General features: G+C 38.9%; 1 protein-coding gene across 1 annotated transcript; it reads right to left on the bottom strand.

The window, feature by feature from the left end:
• Positions 1 to 6,764: 6,764 nt before the first annotated feature.
• Positions 6,765 to 21,577, bottom strand: znf831 (zinc finger protein 831). The gene is made up of 5 exons (XM_079597548.1): positions 21,455 to 21,577; positions 15,945 to 20,092; positions 12,291 to 12,490; positions 10,185 to 10,820; positions 6,765 to 8,568 (listed from the first exon to the last, which is right to left on the bottom strand). The coding sequence occupies exons 2-4, from the start codon at positions 20,044 to 20,046 to the stop codon at positions 10,188 to 10,190; spliced, it is 4,935 nt and encodes a 1,644-aa protein (XP_079453674.1). The 5' UTR covers positions 20,047 to 20,092; positions 21,455 to 21,577; the 3' UTR covers positions 6,765 to 8,568; positions 10,185 to 10,187.
• Positions 21,578 to 22,685: the final 1,108 nt, after the last annotated feature.

Raw genomic sequence — 22,685 nt, 5'->3', positions numbered from 1 at the left:
TTTATTTAACAGGGACAGTGCATGGCACTCAGCCATTCCAGAATTAGCTATAAGCTAAATTTCATCCGTAGTCCCTGGGTTTATTTATTGTTTAAATTTCTTAAAAAAATTACCAAATTTGAAAGTTGAAGACTTTGTTTCATATCAAAATTAAGCTGGTCTGTGTCTGTCAGTGTGTTGTCAGTGTCTCTCTGCTCCACGATGTGTTTTTCACTGCGTGAGAACATGGTGTGTGTGAGAGAGCGGCGTGGCTTGTCGGACATAGCGACAGTAATTAAAGGGGGCGGGTCTTTGTGAACGGTCAATTGGTCAGCCAAGTCTCCTTTATGACCACATGTGATCAGATCACCGAAAACTTATTTTAATACCATGTTGGAATCAGGGCCTCAGAGAAAAGACCTCGTTTTCTCACAGTGTGTTCTCTCCTGTCGTTAAAAGGGGTCCATAGGGCTTTCGCACCGGCTAGTTATAGGAACTTAAAGTCCTGCCATATGTTTATTCCACCAATGAACAGCCAGCTGATTAGTTCTGTCTCCTGGCTGGAAAACTGTGATAATTAGCAAATACAGATAATTGGAACAAAATACTGAGGAGGACTTTTACTTTCTGCCCCTGGACTTTACACCTCTGTCGTAGAGTTAGTTTGTGGAGTAAATATATCGGCTATAATCTGTGTGTTTACGCAGCTTTTTTTTTTAAATGGCGGGTGCTGGTGTTTCGTGTGCGTTCAACCAATCAGCGTCCACTAACGTCACTGGTAGTTCCTATTAACACAGTCTCACCCCAAAACGTCACATACTGACGGGTCTTGACCATACGGCAACATACGACGAAAAGGGTACCCCTATAACGTCCATGTGTGACGATTCGGGTATGGTAGGTTTAGGTGTGCGTTAGGGTACCGCTAGGAGGCGCTGCTGGTGCGCTTATGTCTGCGTCTCATATTGACGTTATAGGGGTACCCTTTTCGTCGTATGTTGACGTATGGTCAAGACCCGTCAGTATATGACGTTTTGGGGTGAGACCGGGCTGTTCCTATAGTGTTTAGACCGACTCTGAATAAGAAGCTAAATTAGTTTCTCGCAAAAGGAGTTCCTAGAACTAAAATCGTTCCCCGTTCCTGCGGTGCGAACATACACGCCAAAATCCGGGTATTTCCGCCAATGGTTCTAGGAAAAGGTTCCTTTGGTGCGAAAGCGCCTTTATAACAAGCTTTCTGCAGCCACCACATGTCACTCAGTGAGTGTAATTTATGTCTGTGTTTATTCATTTAAACCTACATTAGGGTAATTCACTTACACTTACATTACCAGCCTCCCTCTTCATAGCAACATGGGTTTGTTTCCCAAGCCATTTAAGCACACAACTCTCCTTGCAACCGATTCGAAAGATTTCACTGGTCATGTCAGTCACAGCGCTGACTCCCTACAACACTGACACCTACTGACCCCTAACCTTAACCTTACGTTATACTGATAGATAGCATTACTGCTTCTCACAATATGATCCATCAATGATTTGTGTGAACTCTGAACTGAATCTGAGAACTGAACGTTTCTTAACAGGTGACTTGACCAATGAAATCCACTGCAGGGCAAGAGTTGACCTTCGCTGGTTTGGTTTACAATCACGCTTGTAAACCCATTAAACAGTCCCTCTGTATCCGGTTTCAGTGTTTGGATCCTGGTGACTCGCTCTCCCAGTTTAAAACTAGATTAAAGACGCATCTCTTTAGCCAAGCATTCACATGATGCATCTCATACCTTTTATACTACAGTTAAATCAGATCAAATGCATTCATATTATGAACAGCAGCTACGCTTATTATCTCCCATCTGCCTTTTTTGTTGTTATCTCGGGACGCCTGTCCCCATAACTCAAATAGAGTTCGTCAGCTCCAGTTATGTATCCAGCCTCTCATGGAGACTTCAGATGCCCCAACGCCTGTGATGAGACGACTCGACGCCTGTGAAGAGACGACCCAACGCCGGCGATATGTTATGCCCTAAATTTCATGATTAACTAACTGTATTTTTGTATGTATATTTTTGAAATGCATTTTCTGTAAAGCTGCTTTGAAACAATGTGTATTGTGAAAAGCGCTATACAAATAAACTTGAATTGAATTGAATTGAATCCTGTTTAAACCTATGCTTTCCGGTTCAGACTAACTGTGACGGATCTTAATACTACAAGTTTTTAAAACATGACTATAATAAATACTGGAATTTATTATTTTGTTTGTTTAACCAATAATGCTAGAAAGCTCTTAACCAACTGAAGCTATAAAAGCATTTAGCAAAAGAATTTCAAAAGAGGATCAGAAGTATGAAAGCATAAAACACTTAAAAGTACCAATTATAAACTCTTATTATACGATCTAAAACGTTGCACCTGAATTAGATTAACCTGTTAAGATCCTGGACCATTTTGGGGGATTTCCGCCTGGATTTGCCTATCCAAATTGAAAAGCTGCCCATTTCCTCATAGTTTTGTCAAAATGGAGAATTTTGGTGTAATTTTACAGGAAACCCTTTGAAGTTTCATAAAACAGTGCCTAAAGTGATACACATTTAAGTATATCTTGTCTGAGCTGTAATAAACACAAAAAAGAGGTGCTTTTTTATTTTTTTATTTTAAATTCATTTTTAATATATTGACCCATTGCAAGTTCTGACTAAATTGGGATTGTAAGGATTATAAGCACATCTAGTTCCAGAGATACACACTGTGTTCAGCCTGCCCAGTTCTCTGCACTCCTCCATCATGAAATACCTAAGACTGTGGTTTTGGACCGGCTGGTGATAAACTTGCCAGTGTGCTTCAGACTTCATTCTTCTACAAGCTTTTCTCTCAGGAATTCCTCTGGATGTTTCCTCCGCTGCCACATGGGGATCTGCGCGCCGAGAGTTTTGGTTTGGCAGCTTTTTGGACGTTATTTTAACTCCTCAGTGATAACCTGATGAATTAATTCACCATCTCAGTTTATCTTTCACCGCAGGATAAGGAAATAAACAAAAACACATGTTCTTTATCTGACAGTGGAGAGGATAAATCAAAACTTTCTCATCTTCAAACTCACTGCCTCATGTTCTTTATGAAAACAACATTTTTGTGACAGACGTTCTATTGTTCTGTTGTTATATCATTTTAGGCACCCTGTGTCATTATAATACATTTCTTCAAAAACACTTTGAGATTTAAATTCCTAAATAAGAGTAATTACCATCATGGAATTGCATTAAACAAAAATAAATAAATAAGCAACATTAACAGCCTTAACTATTGTACCACAAATGTTCAAAAAAATATATTTTTACTTTATTTAAAATAAAAATAGATATTGCTAATTTATTAATCTGTAGCACAACAGATTTAATGAAGAATATGTTTTTCCCCCCCAAAAAAATGAGTTTAAGGGAAACTTAGTAAAATAGTTTAATGGCTTGTTATATCTGCCTAATGTCAGAAACTCCATGAACTCCATGAACTCCATGAACTCGAGCTCCTTGCTTCATCGTTTGAATAATAATCTGAGGTAACACTTTATTTCAATGGTCCCCTTTAGACATTATATTGACTATAAGTAACTTTGTAACTACATGTCGACTTATTCTACTAACCCAAACCCTTACAACAGTCCACTATACACTAATGAGAGTTAGTTGACATGTAGTTGCAAAGTAACTTATAGTTAGTCAATGTCTGTGTAACAATATCTGTCTTTGGGTGTGCTGGGTTTTGTCAGAAATAAACAGTAGTTTCAGTAAAACTGACTGGAAATGAAAACCTAACAATATATTAGATAAGATAAACAAAAACTTCTGATGAATGAAAAAGAAAACACACACGCACGCACACACGCGCGCGCGCACGCACACACACACACACACACACACACACACACACACACACACACACACATACACAAGCTGAATTTATCTGAGGGGAAAAGTTCTCGCTATGAAAAATATTGCACACTAGAATGAAAGTGATTTACTTTAGCAAATACAAATCATTCAGTTATTTGTGGTGTATTTCCAGAACTCTGAAATAACTTTCTGCTTTTCTGTTTTTCAATGGCTTCCAGCGAGCTCTATCTCAGGCAGATGGAGTAATCTACCTCCACTCATTTAACTTATTAAATATTTGCTCGTAGAAGTCAAAAACTCTCCAGGCCAATAGTTAATTAAGAGCATCAGTTAAATCATTGCTTTCAGAGTCCGAATCTGTGTGTCATGTGTGTGTGAACTTTTTGGCCAGAGATTTGGAGAAAAATTGTTTTGATTTAAAGAAAATATCTCTGCATTATCACCAGATAGCCATACTGTGCAGTGTTTGAAATGGTTTACCTCAGTTTGCCAGTACTTCCTCCATTAACAGGAACAAGCCCAGATGTCATGCAGCATCACCTCAAACTCATATACTGTAAGCCCTTTAGTGGTTATGAAAGGCAATTTTTATTTTATGTCATTGCCCGTTTCTTGCCAGTATCCTGATCTCGAGTCCAAGTAAGTGATCCAGCATGAGGTACAGTCTTACTAGACCCTGGTTGATACAGAACCAAAGGTTTATTCAACTATAGATAGATAGACAATTCTCTGTTAGTCTGTATCTGCTACACATGCGACTCATTTTACTGTAAATCTTTGTTTCTCTCATGTAGGAATTTTAAGTCCGAGTGTCTGTGAGTTCTCTCTCTTCATGACCCCTTGGCCCAGGCTTTCTCTCACTAGAGAGCAAATGAAAACCGTGGAGAGGAGCTGGAGCAAATGAGCATCTTCATCATGATGATTGAGAACATTAGTCCAGAGAGTGAGAGACTCGTGACTACTGAGCTTTCTGCCTGAAGTGGAAACAGCTTCGTGTCCGCTAATAGGATTGATAAGATTTCCTCACGGTGACATTTTGATCATGGTTAGAGAACCAACCTCAAAAACTACACGATCACCCTTCATGAAACCTAAACCTCCAGATAAAAAGTCAAGTCACCTTCATTTATAAGTATAATAATAGGAAATTAATGCAACAAAGATTGTTTTGGCTGCACAGCAGCTCTAGAAGAAAATCATTGTAGTAGTTAAATCAAGCTTTTAATTTATTCATTTCGTTTGAAAAAATCATGTTCAAACCGTGTAATCATGTACAAATCCCAAATCATGTTATTAACTTAGGGGCTGTTTACACAACACCGTTTTCGACTGAAAATAGAAAACTTTTAATGTGTTTTGGCCATTCATACATGACAACGGCGATTTGGCGGCCTGAGAACGCAAACTTTGAAGCAGGTTTCAAAGTACAAGTTTTTGAAAACTGGTTTTGAAAGCGATACCGTTATAAACCCTTACACCCATGTAAACGCATAGTCTTTCTTTACACAGTGACATTGACTGGCCTGCATAATACAGTGTTTTTCGTCGTTTCCACGGATCTGTGTGAACGGGAAACATTTTGATAACTTTTTTATTTGTACAGAGGAAAAACGTTTGTCATGAACAATAAAAGCCCAGCATGCATCTTCTTTCAAGAACAATAGGGGATTATCACGCTGATACGTAGCACTTCCGCATTCAGTGATCTTTGTGCACTTCCGGTGAATCACTCATCACTCTGGCGAACCCATGATGGACGACCCTAAGTTTATTTATACTGCATCCCCACCTCTGCATTATATATTTATACAAACATACGTGCTACCTTGTTTTATTTTAAAGTTTGGCCCTTCATCCCGGCGAACCGCTTTAATCCACTTCTTCCTTAGACTCAGTTCAGTTGGGAATCCATGGAAACTTAAATAAGGTTGGCGTTGTTTGTTTGATTGACAAAGTGGAACAGAGCAGTAACATTTAGCCTTCGTTTCAGCCGTTGTTGAACTGCGCCGGAAGTGGACATGCACAAAGTTGAAAAATCCCGCCCATGAAACCCGGAAGCGTGATAATCCCCTATATCTTTGAAGAACAGGTAAAGAAAATGCTCCATGATCTTCTCCTGTGGTCTTACACTGTAAAAAAATATTTTCAGTATTTGTAATCACAACTTTTTATCTTTTGTCAAATCAACTTAGATAATTAATGTAGTTCAGATAACATAATATTTTGAGTTTCTATTGATTAAACCAATTTCCTTCATTGCATTAACTCAATTGTTTAATTTCAATGAACTCAAATTTTCAAGGCAACCAGGTAACTTTCTTTTTTAAGTTAAACCAACAATATTTTTTTACAGTGCAATGAAATCTTTACAAATTTAGTTTGAGCAAGAATTTATAACAGATTTTTTTGTCTTACAGTATTACTGTAACTGATACACTGATACACTCTGGCCTTTAACTAGTAGCTATAATACTGACTTAACTACATTATTTAGTAGTGTAACAGTTGCTCAGCTGTTTTTACAGTTTTTCTCAATCGCTTTGGCACATTTTTCGAAACATTCTCTATAAGCTTTTCTTCGCTGGCACATCCGAACTCTACGGCATTTAATTCATGCTGCAAAACCTAGTTATTGTGTCAATAAATTGGCCAAAGACACCAAAATAAAAAGTGTTTTTGTCATCATGTGAGCCACACTGGTCAAAGTGTTTCAATGTTTTTTCATGTGGAAATATTTGTTATATATATTTCATGTTTTCCCCCCCCCATAGTGTTTTGTTGACCTTAACTGCTTTCTATACTGTACACGAATATCAGTTTTGTCAGTGTAAACAGATTCAGAGAGTAGGTAAAAAATTGACTGAGAAAAGTCAACACTGTAGTACACAAAAAGAAAATTAACATTTGTATTTATACAGTACATTTATATTTGCAGCAATGTGTTACATGTACAAAAATTATCAGTTGCTTGTTCATTTTTACATACTCTGTCTTTCAATAACACATAGTCATTGCGCAAATTGTAAACAATTGTAAATGAAATTTGCTTAAATCAATAAGAAATTCAAATCTGATGTGAACGAGAAATGAATTGTTAAGAGATCTGAACTTGTTTTGAGAAAAATAAAATCGGATTGAAAAAAAGTTTACAGAATGTTTAGAAAAATGTGCTTAAGCGATTGAGAAAAACAGTCAAACTTGTCCAGTAAAGACTTACTTTTTCAAAGGATTTGTGGTGTAATGTGGTTTTTAAGGTGTTGCAGGGTAATCATAATTTTGATTTATGTTAAAAACATAATTTTGAGAATGTACAGTGAAGACGTGTATATATATATATACAATACCATATGACTTTAATAGAATTTAGACAAAGAATTTGGATTTTACACTCAACTAAACAACTCATCAAAAAGCCCACAATGTACAGTTATATCAGCATGAAAGAAGTTCAGTGGCTTTTTTAACAGTAGCTTAATTCAAAAACATTTAAAAACATCTGAATATACATGTATGGTTACACAAGGATCATAATTACAGCCGTTGTGCATTAAATGTCTTTGTCTAAGGCAACAAGTGGCATCCAGCCAGCCAGCGAGAACTGATGACAGAGCAGGAAGGTTAAAGTCTATGATGATGAATAAAAGTGTTTTTAGTCAGACTATCATTGGCTTCCCACTGTCTGACTCGCTGCCATCACCGATGACTGATCTCTGTGAAACCCCGTTGTGAGAGTTTACTCTTGGGCCAAGGCTTTATGCTTATTCAGACATGGTGAGTCGCATAAAGAGAAGAGAAGATCGTGTGCATCCCACTGCGTGCTTTCTCCAGGTGCCTTCCCAGAGTAAAAGCTGAAACTCCTAGGGCTGTGAGACGCAGGATGAATCAGTGTTGATGGGCGGTATAGCGTGAGGATGCAGGAACTGCCTGGGTGTTTAGTGTTGACATGAAGTGCACCTGGATGCACCTGTGGGTCTGAACCATAGACTGTAAAAAAACATGGACATAGTGTCCGTGACGTCACCCGTAGGTTTCAGAAGAGTGCTTTTGAAGCCCAAACTGGTCACCATCTTGGTAGCGCGTCACTCCCGGATAACCGAAAATGTGCAGCGCGGCGGTTTAGCTGAGGTCACGTGACTAACACACAGCAGACAAACGGCTAGTAGTGACATCAGCTCAATCCACCTGTCACTCAAATGGCCACGCCCTTAATTATGCAGATCTTTAAGGCTTAGTATAATTTCAACGGATGAGTTCACCCCCTCACAGTCGTCATGAAGGGCAAAATTAGCTATATAGACCAAACCCACTTTCTGCACCAGCCTGTAAAAAAAAAAAATCTGCTGTAAAGTTGGGAATTTTAACATGGGGGTCTATGGGATTGACTCTCTTTTGCAGCCAGTCTCTAGTGGCCAGTCGATGAACTGCAGTCAAAGTCACTTCCACTTTGGTTTCAAGAGAGAGACAGGAAGGTTTCCGCTTGGTATGAACACAATAATGAAGATTGCCTGTGTATATTTGAGAAAACGTTTTGCTATCTGTGCTCCATGTGTTAAGGAACCTGTGGGTCTTAGTGGTTATCTAGTGCCGAATGCTTTAGTGGTCAGCGCACTGTGGACAACGGCCCTGCGATTATCAGATGCACTTTATGCTCTGCCTTCCACACTATAGCCCATCTGACCTGGTTCATAATATACACCTGGAAGTACAGACAGAATGCAGTAATTACAATTTGTTTCATCTGTCAGCAAAATAATTCAATAACCCTAACATGATGTAAAAACAACATTTGTGTTGTGTTTGCGTGTTTGCAACTCATTCTCAATCTCAAGGCATCCAATACTACAGCTTGTCCAAGATATACAGGAGCCAAAAGCGTCTTTTTTTGCATCTGTTTACTGACACAGCCAACAGCTCGTTGCTGTAATGAGACATCTTTCAATGTACTCCCACAGTGATGAAAAAAAGTCATCATTTTTTTATGAACACAAAGCTAGATAATTTTGCTTGCTAAAATTGGTCCACAAATGTGTTCTTTATTTCCAACGAAAGATGCATTATATACTGAGTGAGCATTTACTTCTGAAAATCTGAAAAGGTTTTTATGTTATAGAGATTTTGAGCATCCTCATATCTACCCTATAAACCTAACCACTTTTCCATAATATAAAACATAAAAATGACAAACATTTATGCATTTGGCTTTTATCCAAAGTGATTTTTACTGCATTCAACGTATGCGTTCTATCAGTTCTCACTTTCCTTGGGAATCAAACCCACGACCTATAGCCCATGTGATCATGTGACCACCATATGTGCCACAGTTGGCCCAGATTAGGCCCTGATATGCTATTGTCAGTTATTCCATGCGGTATCTGGTCCACAACTGGGCCAGATGTCATTTGAAACTTACGTTTTTAATGGCTGAAAATCCTCCTCTGTGAACACATTCACATCTTATTTAAAAGATAAATCTGAAATTTAGCATGATGCAATCTGTCCCAAAACCAAATGGTATTTGACATCAAGGCTGTGTCTCTTCAGGCGGAAGTTTTTGAGTGTGTGCAGCATCAGCGTTCAGATAGGGGTCTTGATCAAGTTTGGGTATGTTCCTCGTACAGAGCAACTGTTTCGCTTGAAATATTGACAATTTTTGTTATTATTGTTAATCTGAAATTTTATCTCTGACTATTACAACAACATACTATGGAAGCTTGTTTCCGCCACAGAATAAAAAAATAAAAAAGGTAATTGCAACTTTCTATCTCACAATTCTGACTTTTTATCAGAATTGTGTGATATAAAGTCGCAATTGCAAATTATAAAGTCAGAATTGAGTGACATAAAGTCACAATTGCATGTTATAAAATCAGATTTGAGAATTGTCTTTTTTATATCTCACAATTCTGAGAAAAGATATAAACTCGCAATTGTGTGTTATAAAGTCATAATTGCGAGATATAAACTCTCAATTGAGAGAAAAAAAGTCAGAATTGTGACTTTATATCTCGCAATTCTGAGATAAAAAGTCGCTATTATCTTTTAAAAAGTTTTATTCTGTGGCGGAAAGAAGCGTACATAACATACAGTATGTTGTGATGATAAAATTATTCCCCAGTATATAGTTTCATGATAAAATGACCATCAGCCTACTAATAGCAATGGTTTCTCATTGCAAGCCGCTAAAATATTAGTTTCCGTCCTGATGTAAGGATTGATGCAAATTTCCAATCCTGCCACTTCTTGGACAAGTGGCAGTATTGGACACGTTGGAAGTGAGAACGGGTTGATGATGTCTTGTTTGTGTGTACTTACACTTTACTCGAGTTCAATGACTAGCTTTTGCTCATCATCACTACTGCTGTTACTGTCCTCATCTTCCAGGTAACTATTATTGCATAAATAGAGCGGTTTAGGCTCTGTTGGGTTGCTATGTATGACTGGGGGACATATTTGCGGTTCTTGACTGGACATTTGATTCGAAGCATTGCAATAACTGGGCCCAGCACTGGATGATGAAGTAATGCTTGTACTGACAGACTCAATCTTCGAAGCGCCACAGTTATGTTGCAACACGCTGGCTGATACCGGTGTGCCACTTGTTTTGTGCATCTGAACCTGAGAGCCTTTTGAGTAAATCCAATAGCTCGTCGAACCCCTTGTCTGCGTCTCCTTTAGGAATTCATTTTGCATTGTATTCACTGATGTTTGACCGGAACTTAGTGAGGATGTCTCCTGTGGGCTCGTCTCTCGAGAAGCGCTGATCTCCAGGTATTCACCCATGCTGGTGTTGTTGTTGTTACATTCCCCTTGACCTTCATGTTGACATGTTTGTGAAAGGGTGTTTGTGCAAACAGAGGCTTCTGGATTGTTTGAATCGCTGAATTGTTCATGCTGAAGAGGTTCTGAAATGTTGAGGGACACTTGAGCGGATGTCTGATGTTCCTCTTCCTGTTGTCAAAAGAAACATAAAATTACTACATATTACCTTGGAAAAGCCCAAAGTATACACAGTATCACAAAATGCGCATCACATAGTTTCGTCCCCTGTATACGCACCGTTCTGTAACTGTGCCTACTTTGTATACACAGGCCACACATGCGCATTTTATTATTTTTACATTAATCAGTTGCAGAACACTTATTCAAAATAAGTATCTACTCGATTTCAGACACAGTCATAGCATTTCAAAGTATACTCCATTTGATAGCGTACGCGAACGCAGGCTCGACACATGCGCTCTAGAAAGTTTCATCTTTGTCCACTGCCTGCGCTATATCTCTTCATAAGTTATGACTGATAAATAAAAATCTTCTACCAGCGTTAGTTGCGTTGCTTCACTGTCATTAACAAAACCATGGGATAGTAAAGTGTTCATCATATCTCAGCAGAAGTAGTAGATCATCCGGGGACTTTTCTCCTGCTCTTTTATGAGTTCTGTGAATTCAGACATACTTTTTTTGTTGCATATACTGTTTTTCGCCTACTATATAGTAGGGAAGTATGTGATTTCGGATCCAGCCTACGTGTTTAGATTAGATTAGATTAGATTAGATTAGATTAGATTAGATTAGATTAGATTAGATCAACCTTTATTTGTCTCACAGGTGAGAAATTTCAACATTTACAGCAGAAAGTGGATAGCATGGAATAAAGTAAAATAATAAGATCACCTTGATTGGCTGTTCATTTTAGCGAACCAGTGCACAAGAAGATTAGCAAAAGTAATGAAAGTGAGCAAATGATGAATTCATGAGGACACACACAACAGGCTGTTCTAATTTTACATCTTCATCTTATGCATTACAATATGCAAATATTTTCATAACAACATGACGTCTGGGATGAAGAAAGTTAAGACCAACTGATCAACATGATTCATATTCAAAATGGTAAGAAAGTATTGCTTTGTTTACGGGTTGGATATGAACATTTCTCTTTTTGAATGATGAATATAGACTGTTATTTCCTCTCAATCAGACACAGAGAGTAAAGTCAAGCCAAAATGTATTCAGACACCTTCAACATTTCTCACATTATCACAGTTTATTCGCTATAGATAAATGGTAGATACAATATGATGTTTAGAAAATGGTAATAAAATATGACAAGAACTCCGAGTATCAAATCGGTTGAAATTTCACTGGTTTTGTCCGTCCTTCTGTTTGACTGTCTCACACATGAATTATGTTGAATATCTGTCAGCTGTTAAATTAGATAATACCAATTTAACCAATTACCAAGCAATGCTTAATTTCGTTCAGTCTGTGGTGTAAAGGTTGCATTAGCAATAAAAGAAAAAACACTTCAGCAAAACATGGTCAGGTCAAAGTGTCTGAATAATTTTTGGTTTGACTGCATATACCCAGATGTCACATTCAGTGTTTGGTGTGTCACGTCATTTCTTTCTTTTCTCTTACCTTTCTTTTGTCCTGTTCTCCATTGTCTTCACAGCCTTGGCATGTGAAGGTGTGTGTGATGTTGGTGTCAGCCATGTCTGTGTTCGGTCTCTCTCCTTCTCCACCTCCACTCTCCGGTTGTTTGGGGTTTGATTCCTTGCTCTCCGTCCCAGGATCCCTCTGAAACCTCAGGCTTTTGAGGGTATCATCCTCCCCAGGACCTGAGAGCAGAACAATAACAGAATTAATAAATGCTGCTTCTTACACGGCTCTGTGGAATACTTGATTCTGATTGGTCAATCGTGCCATCCAGCGGTATATTATTCCCAGATAACAACCTCTGAAAATAAAGGCTCATCTGGGTTATTGAAGTCAACAATGCTAGCAACGGGTTTTCTTTGTGGAAGGTTTGCGTTTAGTAAGCTAATAAAATATTAAAACTCAGTCAAATCAATTTTTTGTGTACAGTTATTGAATTATGCCATCCAGTATCATGGACTCTCTCGTGTTTCATACAAACACAGCGGCGGACATTTTGTGACTTTTGTTTTGTACACTGTTGGATTATAAGATACAAAACAGAAACGTTTTAAAACAGTTTAATCTGAAATCAATATCTCTTATCTCCATAATGATAAATGTAGTGAAATTCTGTGTAATAAGTGTCTTAAATGTCCGTCTAGTTTGAATTTGCTGCGCTAGAAACTTTTGTCTACGCGGAAGCTTTGCGTTTAAATACCTAATATTTAAATACCTTTGCGTTTCCTAATAAAATATTTCAACTAAGATTAATATTTCGTGTTTAATTATTTACGTGTAATAAGCGGGAAAATGAACACCCAGCCGGTTGTTATCTCAGAATAAACCCCTTCAGGCTGATGAAGACCTGATCCTGATCACCCTGTCGGGTTTATTCTGAGATAACATCCGGCTGGATGTACATTATCCCTTACATATATATTAGAGTCTGTTCTTGAAGCTGGGTTTCCGCTTGCTCTTTTGGTTCTTCAAAATGTTATTGTATGTAAATTCTTAAAGGCAGTTCCAAGTATTGACAAATTCACTTGACTAGTGTTATGGGAGGGTTACTTTTAATATGTTGTTTAAAACATAACCATTTATAAAAAAAGGTGCACACGTGCCTGGCTGCTTTTGCCAAAAAATTATAGGCTTAAGGTTTTATGCTAACGAAAAACCTTTTTGTCCAAAACTAATAAACTGGTCACAGAAATCTCTTTTAAACTGACCATAAGACTGATTTTCTGAATACAAATGTTACAGCCAGAAAGCATATGTACAGTAATTCAGCCTCCTGGAATTTATGCCTCATTGCAAACCAAATGTCAGCCAAATGAAGAAAAAAAGAACGTGACAGTTTCACATTGTATATCAAGGCACACCGACCAACATATGCTACTATATATTATGGTGGTGGAGATATAAAAATGATTGTCCTGATGAAAAACAATCGGTCAGATTCTCTGGGGTGGAACTGGTTTGGCTGAACTCTTGCGCAGCATTGCTCAGAAAAGGAGGCTACGCTTGGCTCTTAGGTTTCTTGTCAGATGTCTGGAATAAAGACCGGCATACAATCTCATTTCAACCTCTGGTGGGGACCATCTACAGAGCGCCCTGTGTATTCCCTGAACACATCTGACCAATCAAATCCACTCCAGTCAAGACTAGTCGGGAGGATTAAGATTGCTGTTGATCAACTTTTTATCAACAATTCACTTAAACATTGAAGCATCCATAGATTTTTTCTAAGAGTTTTCTTTAGCTTTTTAATAAGACGCTTATTAGAAGGGCGGTATGTTTTGTTTATTCTAAGCCTCTCTGATCGACCTTTGACCTTCTTCATATGACTAATTGGAGGTGACCTGTGACCTAATGAAAGGGAATCTCTTAAGTGTGCTATTTAGGCAGGGATCAAATGTTTCCCTCAAACAAGTGACTCTAATAAGAGTAACACCAGGTCAGTGAAGGAATTACAAAGTGGGATTACAAAGGTTAGGACAGGAAAAAGCCGCAGAGAATGTGATGACAACTTAATGATGTTCACCTTAGATTCACCCTCTCACACTAAAATCTTGGTGATCCTACTGAATTCAAAACAGATTCTGCTTGTGAACTGCTATCGCTGCACGACTTGAGTATGCAAGACCGAATGGTTCAACAGCTTTACCCTTTTTCCCACATAATTATTCTAATAGTGTTGCATCCCAATCTGAGATGTCTCTGGCGTGTCTCTATCAATACATGAAACAACACTTGTTTCTTTGGCCACTAAAATGTGTGAGCTCTAAACTGGTGTAATCAATGCTCTATCATGCAAGAATCCTTCTCTTAAGTTTTCATTCTTAATTCTGTAAATATATATCTTTTTTTTACTACATTACTACTTTAATAGCAAGGTTTTTCTGTACTTGTCCACTTTCAATTCTTGAACGTTTCTCAAAATATTGCACGATTGCACGATTTTGGTAATATTCTTATGTGACAAAAGCATGTGACTTAATGCAAATTAATGTTCATAATGCAAATGAACTGTTGTGCTGCTGTAATTGGACAATATTCTTTCATGTAAGATAGGAATCTCAAATTATTTTCATAGAGGTATTTCATTGAGGCCACTTGCATGTAGTGCTTGAGATAAATAATTATAAAATAAGAGGAAGTCTGCCTTGTCATAAAGCATTGTCTAGTAACACAGGGAGATGGGAAGTTTTGATCTCTTGTCGCCACCTTGTGAAGAGAAAATGTTATGACACCCATTGAAATCAGTGTTTATGATTTATAATGTCCCAGAAATTTGTTCTAAGAATGTTTTTCTAATGGTCCCTATGCTTTTGCATAAGTAATGAGTAATGAGAATGTTCTCTGAATCTATCAAAACATCCAGTTAAAAAAAAATATTTGGTTATTCAAACGTTAAGGGAACATTTTGTTTTGCAAACAGTATTTGAATATTACTCTGAACTTCATGTTCTCTGAACTTTCTGAAACAAGAAGTAACATTTAAAAAATCTATGATGAACATCCAACTAAAACATTTTAGAGAAACGACGCACAGATAATGTTTTGTTCTAATGTTAGGGTGTGCTATGCTATATTGTTTGAGAACATTAAATACCATAACATTGAACAAACATTGCATCAATGGGTAACACTTTACAATAAGGTTCATTAGTTAACCTTAGTTAACTACCTTAGTTAACATGAACTAAGAATGAACACACTTTCTTTAGAATTTAGTAATCTTAGTTAATATTAATTTCAACATTTACTAATACGTTATTAAAATCAATAGTTGTGTTTGTTAACATTAGTTAATGCACTGTGAACTAACATGAACAAACAATGAACAGCTGTATTTGTATTAACTAACATGAACAAAGATTAATAAATACTGTAACAAATGTATTGCTCATTGTTAGTTCATGTTAGTTAATACATGAACTAATGTTGACTAATGATGCGTATTATAAAGTGCTACCCATTAATGTTATCTAAAGAACGTTTGTTCATAATTTTGAGAAAACCTTCCCATGTTAGCCAAACTTCTGAGAACATTCCCTGTTAGCTGGAGTCTATGGTTGTTTTTCACAAGCACTGCACTGTAAACAGCATGACAATATTACCTTGCAGAGATATATAATAGTTATTTGGTCCCACCTGTAAATATTTCCGGATTGGCATGGCGTGTATGGACATCTCCACATTTGGTGCTGTCTTCAAGAATGCTCTGAACGTTAGATGTCCTGTTCGCCATTAGGCATGATGGCTTTATTTGACTGTAAGTGTCATTCACAAAGTCATCAGGGCCTAGAGCAAAGGCCTGTTGGAGTTCATACTGTGTAGGTGTTTGTCCTGGACCAGTCGATAGGGTCCCATGCGTGCAGCTGAGCTCACCTGTGTCACATGCTCTCATTTCCCTTGTATCTAAATGTGAGCTGCCACAGTATGGCTTGTTGGGCTTACTGGAGTTTATCACGGTATGCATTTGCTGTGATTCTGCGGTAGAAGTCTTTTTCTCACAAATACAAGCTGTGAGCTGTATAGTTGTCTTTGTTTCAACCCTCTCACCATTTTCCGATAACATGACTGACACGAGGTGGTCTGTTTCATTAGGCTCCACTGGCTTAGTGTGAACGTGATTTGGCTCCATTATCTCTGTGAATATTTGATCCGCAGGGGAGCTAAACAAATCTGGGTTACGGACAGAACACTTTTGGGGCTCTTTGTAATCTTCTCTTCTAGAATAGCTCTTGTCCACTGAACGAGGCTCGTCTCCAGCCACTGGTTTGTGATGTGACTCTGCGATAACCTCAAACTCAGCAGGTTTTCTCTCCTGGGGATTCTCAGGTATCTTCTGGGGTTCATACAACTCTCCAGCTGTATTTTTATTACAATCCACTGAGGCTGTGATGTGAAACTTTGTCTGTGGATGTGACCAAGATGACACAAACTGAGGGCTGCCGTTTGCATAATGTTTGGCATTTTGAGAGTTTAAACTATGAACAGTTTCTGCTTTGTTTACTGAACTGGCAGATTCACAACGATTGGAAGTGTTATTGTTTCTCATCTCGCCATTGTCTACCGTTTCCTGTTCCATGCACACATTAGTCACATCATTGCTATATAAGTCCTGTGAAAGTGATGTATGGTTTGTTAAAGTGAGTGAAGTTGTTGTTTCAATGTGAGGCTCTATCAGTGCCAACTGTTCATCGGATATGATCTGCATGACGATCTGGAGGTCAGCTGTTCGTACATAAAACGTGTTTTGAGCCTGTGCTGAGCCATCTAGTACCATCACCTTTCCTTCAGACTGGGACCCTTGAAAGTCACATCCAGTGGCCATTATAGAGGCAGTGCTGTTCAGCGTATTCTCATACACTGTGGATTTAGTGTCCGCTGTAAGACCGATATGTTTTCCTGGTTCACTCACAGGGGAGGCAGGATGGTTTTGAACTGTTGGTGGAGGATAGATTTGTAGATCAGATTCAGAACAATAACTCACTGTTGACGTTGAGCTTGTTGATGTGACAGGTTGAGCGTTCTCTGAGGTTGTTAAAACTTTAAGAGGGTGATGCATTACAGACGATACAGGAACTGTCGACTGGCTTTCCACCACACCGGTTGCACAGTTGCTCTGCAACAAAGACACTTGCTTCTGCACCGGTGGATGTAGCGTAGGAGAAAGCAGTGTAGGCGTGGTAGACTGAAGTTGTGTCAGGACTTTGGATGAAGTGTTTGTGTGATTCAGCCCTGAACAGGAAACCGATAACATAGGCATTGAGGTTGTCGTACACAATACATCTTGAATACTCTGGTCAAAGTTTGTGACTATTGAAGCCCCCTGACTCTGGTTTGAGGATAATACACTGTTCTCAAGATGGCTCTGCACTGTAGTTTGGCGGCTTTGCCCGAGAGCTGGAATGGTTGAACAAGTGTTGTGTGTTAACGTGGATCCGGAAGAAGAAGTCGACACTCCATCTGTGGAAGGGATCTTCAGCTGGTACTTTGGAGGAAAGCTGGTCTTGGCTTCAGGGACCGAAGAGCTGGTGATAGAACCAGACGGCAGGCCAGATGTCCCACTTACACTGATCAGACAAAGTGTATTACCAAGCAACTGCCTTGGACTTGAGAGCTGTTGTATGAAGGTACCCTGCGGGTGGAGATTTTGCAAGTTGAGCTTTTGTGCTGGAACTGTGATGGAAGTCTGCGTCGCACAGGTTGATAGAAGTGATTGACTCATATTTTCATTTGCCTGTCCAGTTCTTGGATCTGAAATACTGGTCATTTTCACATCATTCCCAGTGCGCTGTTTCTTCCTCTCTGATGGGATACGGCAATCGAAGTGTTGTGTTGCTGATTCATCCCTTTCCATGTCTGGCCCCTTTGCATTATTATTCTCAATGCCGGTATATGACACTTTAAGGTCATTCACAGCAGAACCGGAAGTAAAGCTCAGAGACACGGATCCATTGTCTCTCTGTTGGCTAATTTGAGTTTCCAGGCTCTCTGCTTGTTCAGAGCTTGATGCTGTCTTTTTCATCTTCAGTGGATAGTCTTTCTCAGTATTGTACAGTTTCCTAAATGTCCCACCTTTGTAAGTGTGCCACTTTGTGTAGTCAAATTTCTTGGCTTTTCTCCTGTTGTTTCCTTTTATACATGACTCCGTTCCCAAATCAGTGCTGTCTGCATCTGAGCTAAGACTGCTTATACTGCCTCTTTCAACCGGGGATCTCTCTGGAGGCAAACCATCTACCGCTACCTGCCTAACTAGTGAGCGATGACCTTGTGCATGTTGGTGTAATCTAAATGGGTAAACATGCCCTGCACTACACCTTCTGCTAAGATTTAAATTCATTGCTCCGTCAGTGGGTTTGCCACCCATAGTGAAGGGTAAAGAACTGCTTCGCGTTAATGGCGCATGATCTGTGCAAGTGGAGGGTTGTGTTGGCACAGAGCTGAGAATCGCTCCACCTCGTCTGTCTTGATTTTGAGAGCTTGGGATGTGCTTGTTGCTCCTAATCTCAAAATGGAAGGAGTCTTTATAAGTGTACGGCATGGGAAGATCAATACTTCCTTGTTTTGACAATACTGTCTTTCTTGGACGCACATTTTCCAGTTGTTTATTGTCCACCAGCACACTGTTCTCATATATAAGCTTTGAAATGCGTTCTTCCAGCTTCTGCTTCTCCTGAACGGACACCTTGCTTTTCCCGTCTTCTGGTGTCTGGGATGCACTTGCTTCTTGCTGTTCCATTGGAGTTTCTTTAAATGATTCCACAGTGTGATCGTGCAAACTTGCCCCGGGACTGCTCAATGAGGGATGCTCACTGCTGTCACTGAAGCCAGAGTCTGTACTGTCGTGGCTTTGAGATTTTCCCCGAGACCTGGGCGAATCCCAAGGTTTGGAAAATAAAGCCTCCTGCCTCTGAAGCGGTGTACGATTTGGGATGGACGATGTACATCCGTCCTCACCTGTCTCTTGGATAGCAGGATTATTTTTAATGCCGACTGAAAACTCCACAGTTTTTCTCAAAGAATTTACCTTGTCTTGAAGTGCTGGTGTTGTGCTAAATCCAACCATGGCAGCATTACGTAATGCCCATTCAATGCTAGTCACTGTAGAGTCTACCTGACTTGGTACTACAGGAAAAACCTCTTTGCTTCTCTTTACATCTCCGCCATTCATCTCAGAAGACGGGCTGGTGCAGTTGTCCTTCGAACTTTCCATGCTCTCCTGGCTGCTGAAAGTGCCTTTGTCAGATTCGCTGGAAAGGCGTGCATGAGCCTGTGTGCGCTTGTGTTTATAAAGGTTACTCTGTGTCTTGAAGGAAATGCCACAGGTAGTGCAGGGATACGGTCGCTCTCCTGTGTGACAACGGAGATGTTTCTCGAGCACGCTGGGCTTCAGACAGTCCTTTCCGCAGTGTGGGCAAATATGCTTCCCAATTGGCTTTGGTCTGGCCGAGGTTGCTGGAGCCACTAGCCTTTGTTGTTGTAAAGCAGCCCTGCTGGCAATATGCAGTGTCAGAGAGGGCAGAGACGAGTTGCTACACATCCCTGGCAGGAACAGTGGTAGAACCGTTGGATCCTGCAAGGCTCCAGGTTGGGCCTGAGGGTATGTCTGCAGGCCAGGGGCAGGAACGTTGTGGACATACATAGTCGTAAAAGGGGCCTGAACATGCGTCTCCTTCTCTCTCTGTGCAGACACTGAACACTGAGGCTCGGTAGCTCTCGCAAAGCTCTGCTTGCTAGTTGCCATGGTAACACAACCCTTGTGATGCTGGGAGACGGAGCTCACTAATTACCTAAAAAAAAAATGAAACAGTTTTATTATTATTATTTTTCATTAGGTTTGGACTCCTCTGGATCAAAGGATTCCTCCCCCTATTTGAACTGGAATGCAGGTGATAGATGCTAAAGAAACCTAGATTTAACACCTTATTACAGATTACCATCATGTGAGTGGGTAGAAGCTACAAAATGTGTTTCAGAGCAGGCTGGCTATTCTGGACTTCAAAAGAAAATGGTATACCAGCAGAAACAACTGGTTAAATTTGCTCACTTCAATACAATGTTTACATTTGACAACTATTGTCGTTTACTCTGATCAGTTAATAATTGAAATGTAAAAATGTGATAAAGATAATTCAAGATCGCTATGATTGTTAGACTAGTAGGAGTATTTAATGCGAACACATGGTCAATATTTGCATATTGCAGAAGCACCAGAGGAGTATGAGCAAAAAACAGCGGTGGTAAAGTTGTGACTCATTTCTAGAAGAATGATAGCATCAAGGACCTCCTTCCTAGACCAGATTATTTTTTACATTTATGAAAATGTGAAGACACACATTTGTTAAACAAGCTCCTCTTTATTAACCTTTTTGTATTTTTTCTTTTTAGTTTTTGTATCACATGAATCCAAGTATGCTTGGGTTGTGAGATATTTCAGCCTTTAGAGTTGAAAAAGACAGTTCTGTTAAAAAAACAGTTAATTTTTTTTTTGAAGGTGACGTAGTTACATTGTACTCACTCAGATAAGCACTGAGTAATATTAATGACCTACATGTATTTACTATAGAGTCACGGTTAGGGTTAGTTACTTGTAATTGTGCATAATTTACTGTTTTTATAAAAACCCTAACCCTTAAGTATATATAGTAGCATGTAACTACGTCACTTTAAAATAAATTAAAAACGTATCCCTAAGACATTTGCAGAAAGTTTGCATGAAAGTTATACACAACATGCATTTTCTAATCTCTGCTCATTCTCATAAATTTGTCTATCTTCAAAAAAAATAATGATTTTAAAACATGTCTCTATATGTATTCATTATTAAATTTGAAATGATACTTGTTTGTTCACAGAATAGATTTAAGACAAATGTGAATTCACAAATCACATCATTATGATTTTTTTTTTTTAATGATTTAGGTACAAGCTGAAAGCCAATATATAAACTAATACATCTTAGCATTACCTTTCATCCTTAATCACTTGCAGAAGTTACATTTAAATACCCTATTATTTGTATTGTTCACATTCCTTTGTCTGTGCCCTATGTATACATCACTACACTAGAAAGATATTGCTATCAAGCACATCCAAAGCGATGTAGAAGATCTCCTGTGTGCTTTAGGATAGTGCATTTATGGGTCACTCACCAGAACTTTAAGCTGAAACTGCAGCAGCTAAAGGTTGTCCAATTAAATCCAAAACGTGGAGACAAAAATCCACCTTTGGAAGAGTGAGTTCGACGGCATGTGACTGTGGCACTTTCTCTCAACACTGAGGCCCCTGGTTCCTCTTCCCTCTTTAGTTTTCTTACTGTCGTTTCTGTTGCTGATGGAGGAAATACAAACGTCACTCATGCAAATGTGACTGGATGACGGCGGCAACACAATGTAAAAAGTACTTGAGAGAGAGTGAAAGAGGAAGAGAGAAGTGACTCCCAATACCATTAAAAAAACTTCAGGGTGCCAGCACTTTGAAATAAAAGAACCCAAACCAAAGTGAAGACATATCGCAAAATGGAGATCCAGAGAGAAAGACTAAATGAGATGGACACAGATAGAGAAGAGAGCAGATGGAGGGAGGGAGAGAGAGAGAGAGAGAGAGAGAGAGAGAGAGAGAGAGAGAGAGAGAGAGAGAGAGAGAGAGAGAGAGAGAGAGAGAGAGAGAGAGAGACTAGAGACAGAGAGCAGCATAAAAAATAACAACTGAACTGACAAACAAAATCCCTGTTCAAAAGAGGAAGTGCTATGAACATGCAGACCCACCTCAAACAGAACACACACACACACACACACACACACGCACACACAGACACACGCATGCACGCACGCACGTTTGCAGCATGTACCTGACTTCTGTTTCTGTCTTTTCTCACTCCTCCAGTCACCCACACACCCACACACAAAGGAGAAGTGTAACAGAAATTGTGGTGGTGTAACATTTAATGGTGCGTGTTTATTTATATATATTTGATAGAAATGTTAGCAGCTACTCATCAAAAGTGTCTTGTTTCTGTCACCCAGTGATCAGAGAGTACATTAGCAACCATCTGCGCTTTAAACGGCATCAGAGCAATGGAGGCCTCATTATTTCCTGTAAACAAAAGCGAAAGCAAATCCTCTGGAGGAATCAAATCTGATTGTATTATCCTTCTGTGATAAATTGCTTTGGCCTTCACTCGCTGCTCCTCGTGTAATTGGCATTATATCAGAAAGGCAAAATAAATAAATGAATAACAGGCAGTTGAAAGAGAAACTGCTTAGAAATGTTAATACATGTAATATTATTAAAAATGCAGGATAGAAGTAGACAGTTGGCAAAATAACAGAATGAAAAACTAAAATGATATATTTCACATTTATCCTATAGAGAAATAAAAAT

Source organism: Phoxinus phoxinus (genome assembly GCF_949152265.1).
Source record: "Phoxinus phoxinus genome assembly, chromosome: 22".
Lineage (NCBI taxonomy): Eukaryota > Metazoa > Chordata > Actinopteri > Cypriniformes > Leuciscidae > Phoxinus > Phoxinus phoxinus.
Note: the sequence above shows the minus strand (reverse complement) of the source record. Positions and strands in the feature narration are given on the sequence as shown.

What these genes read in the sequence shown, in the direction of transcription:
- znf831 (XM_079597548.1), bottom strand. Translation starts at nt 20,046, where the DNA reads ATGGCAACTAGCAAGCAGAGCTTTGCGAGAGCTACCGAGCCTCAGTGT. An exon ending in CAATCCGGAAATATTTACAG is followed by an intron (nt 12,491 to 15,944) that starts GTGGGACCAAAT and finishes TTCTGCTCTCAG; the next exon opens with GTCCTGGGGAGGATGATACC. An exon ending in GAGAACAGGACAAAAGAAAG is followed by an intron (nt 10,821 to 12,290) that starts GTAAGAGAAAAG and finishes TTTTGACAACAG; the next exon opens with GAAGAGGAACATCAGACATC.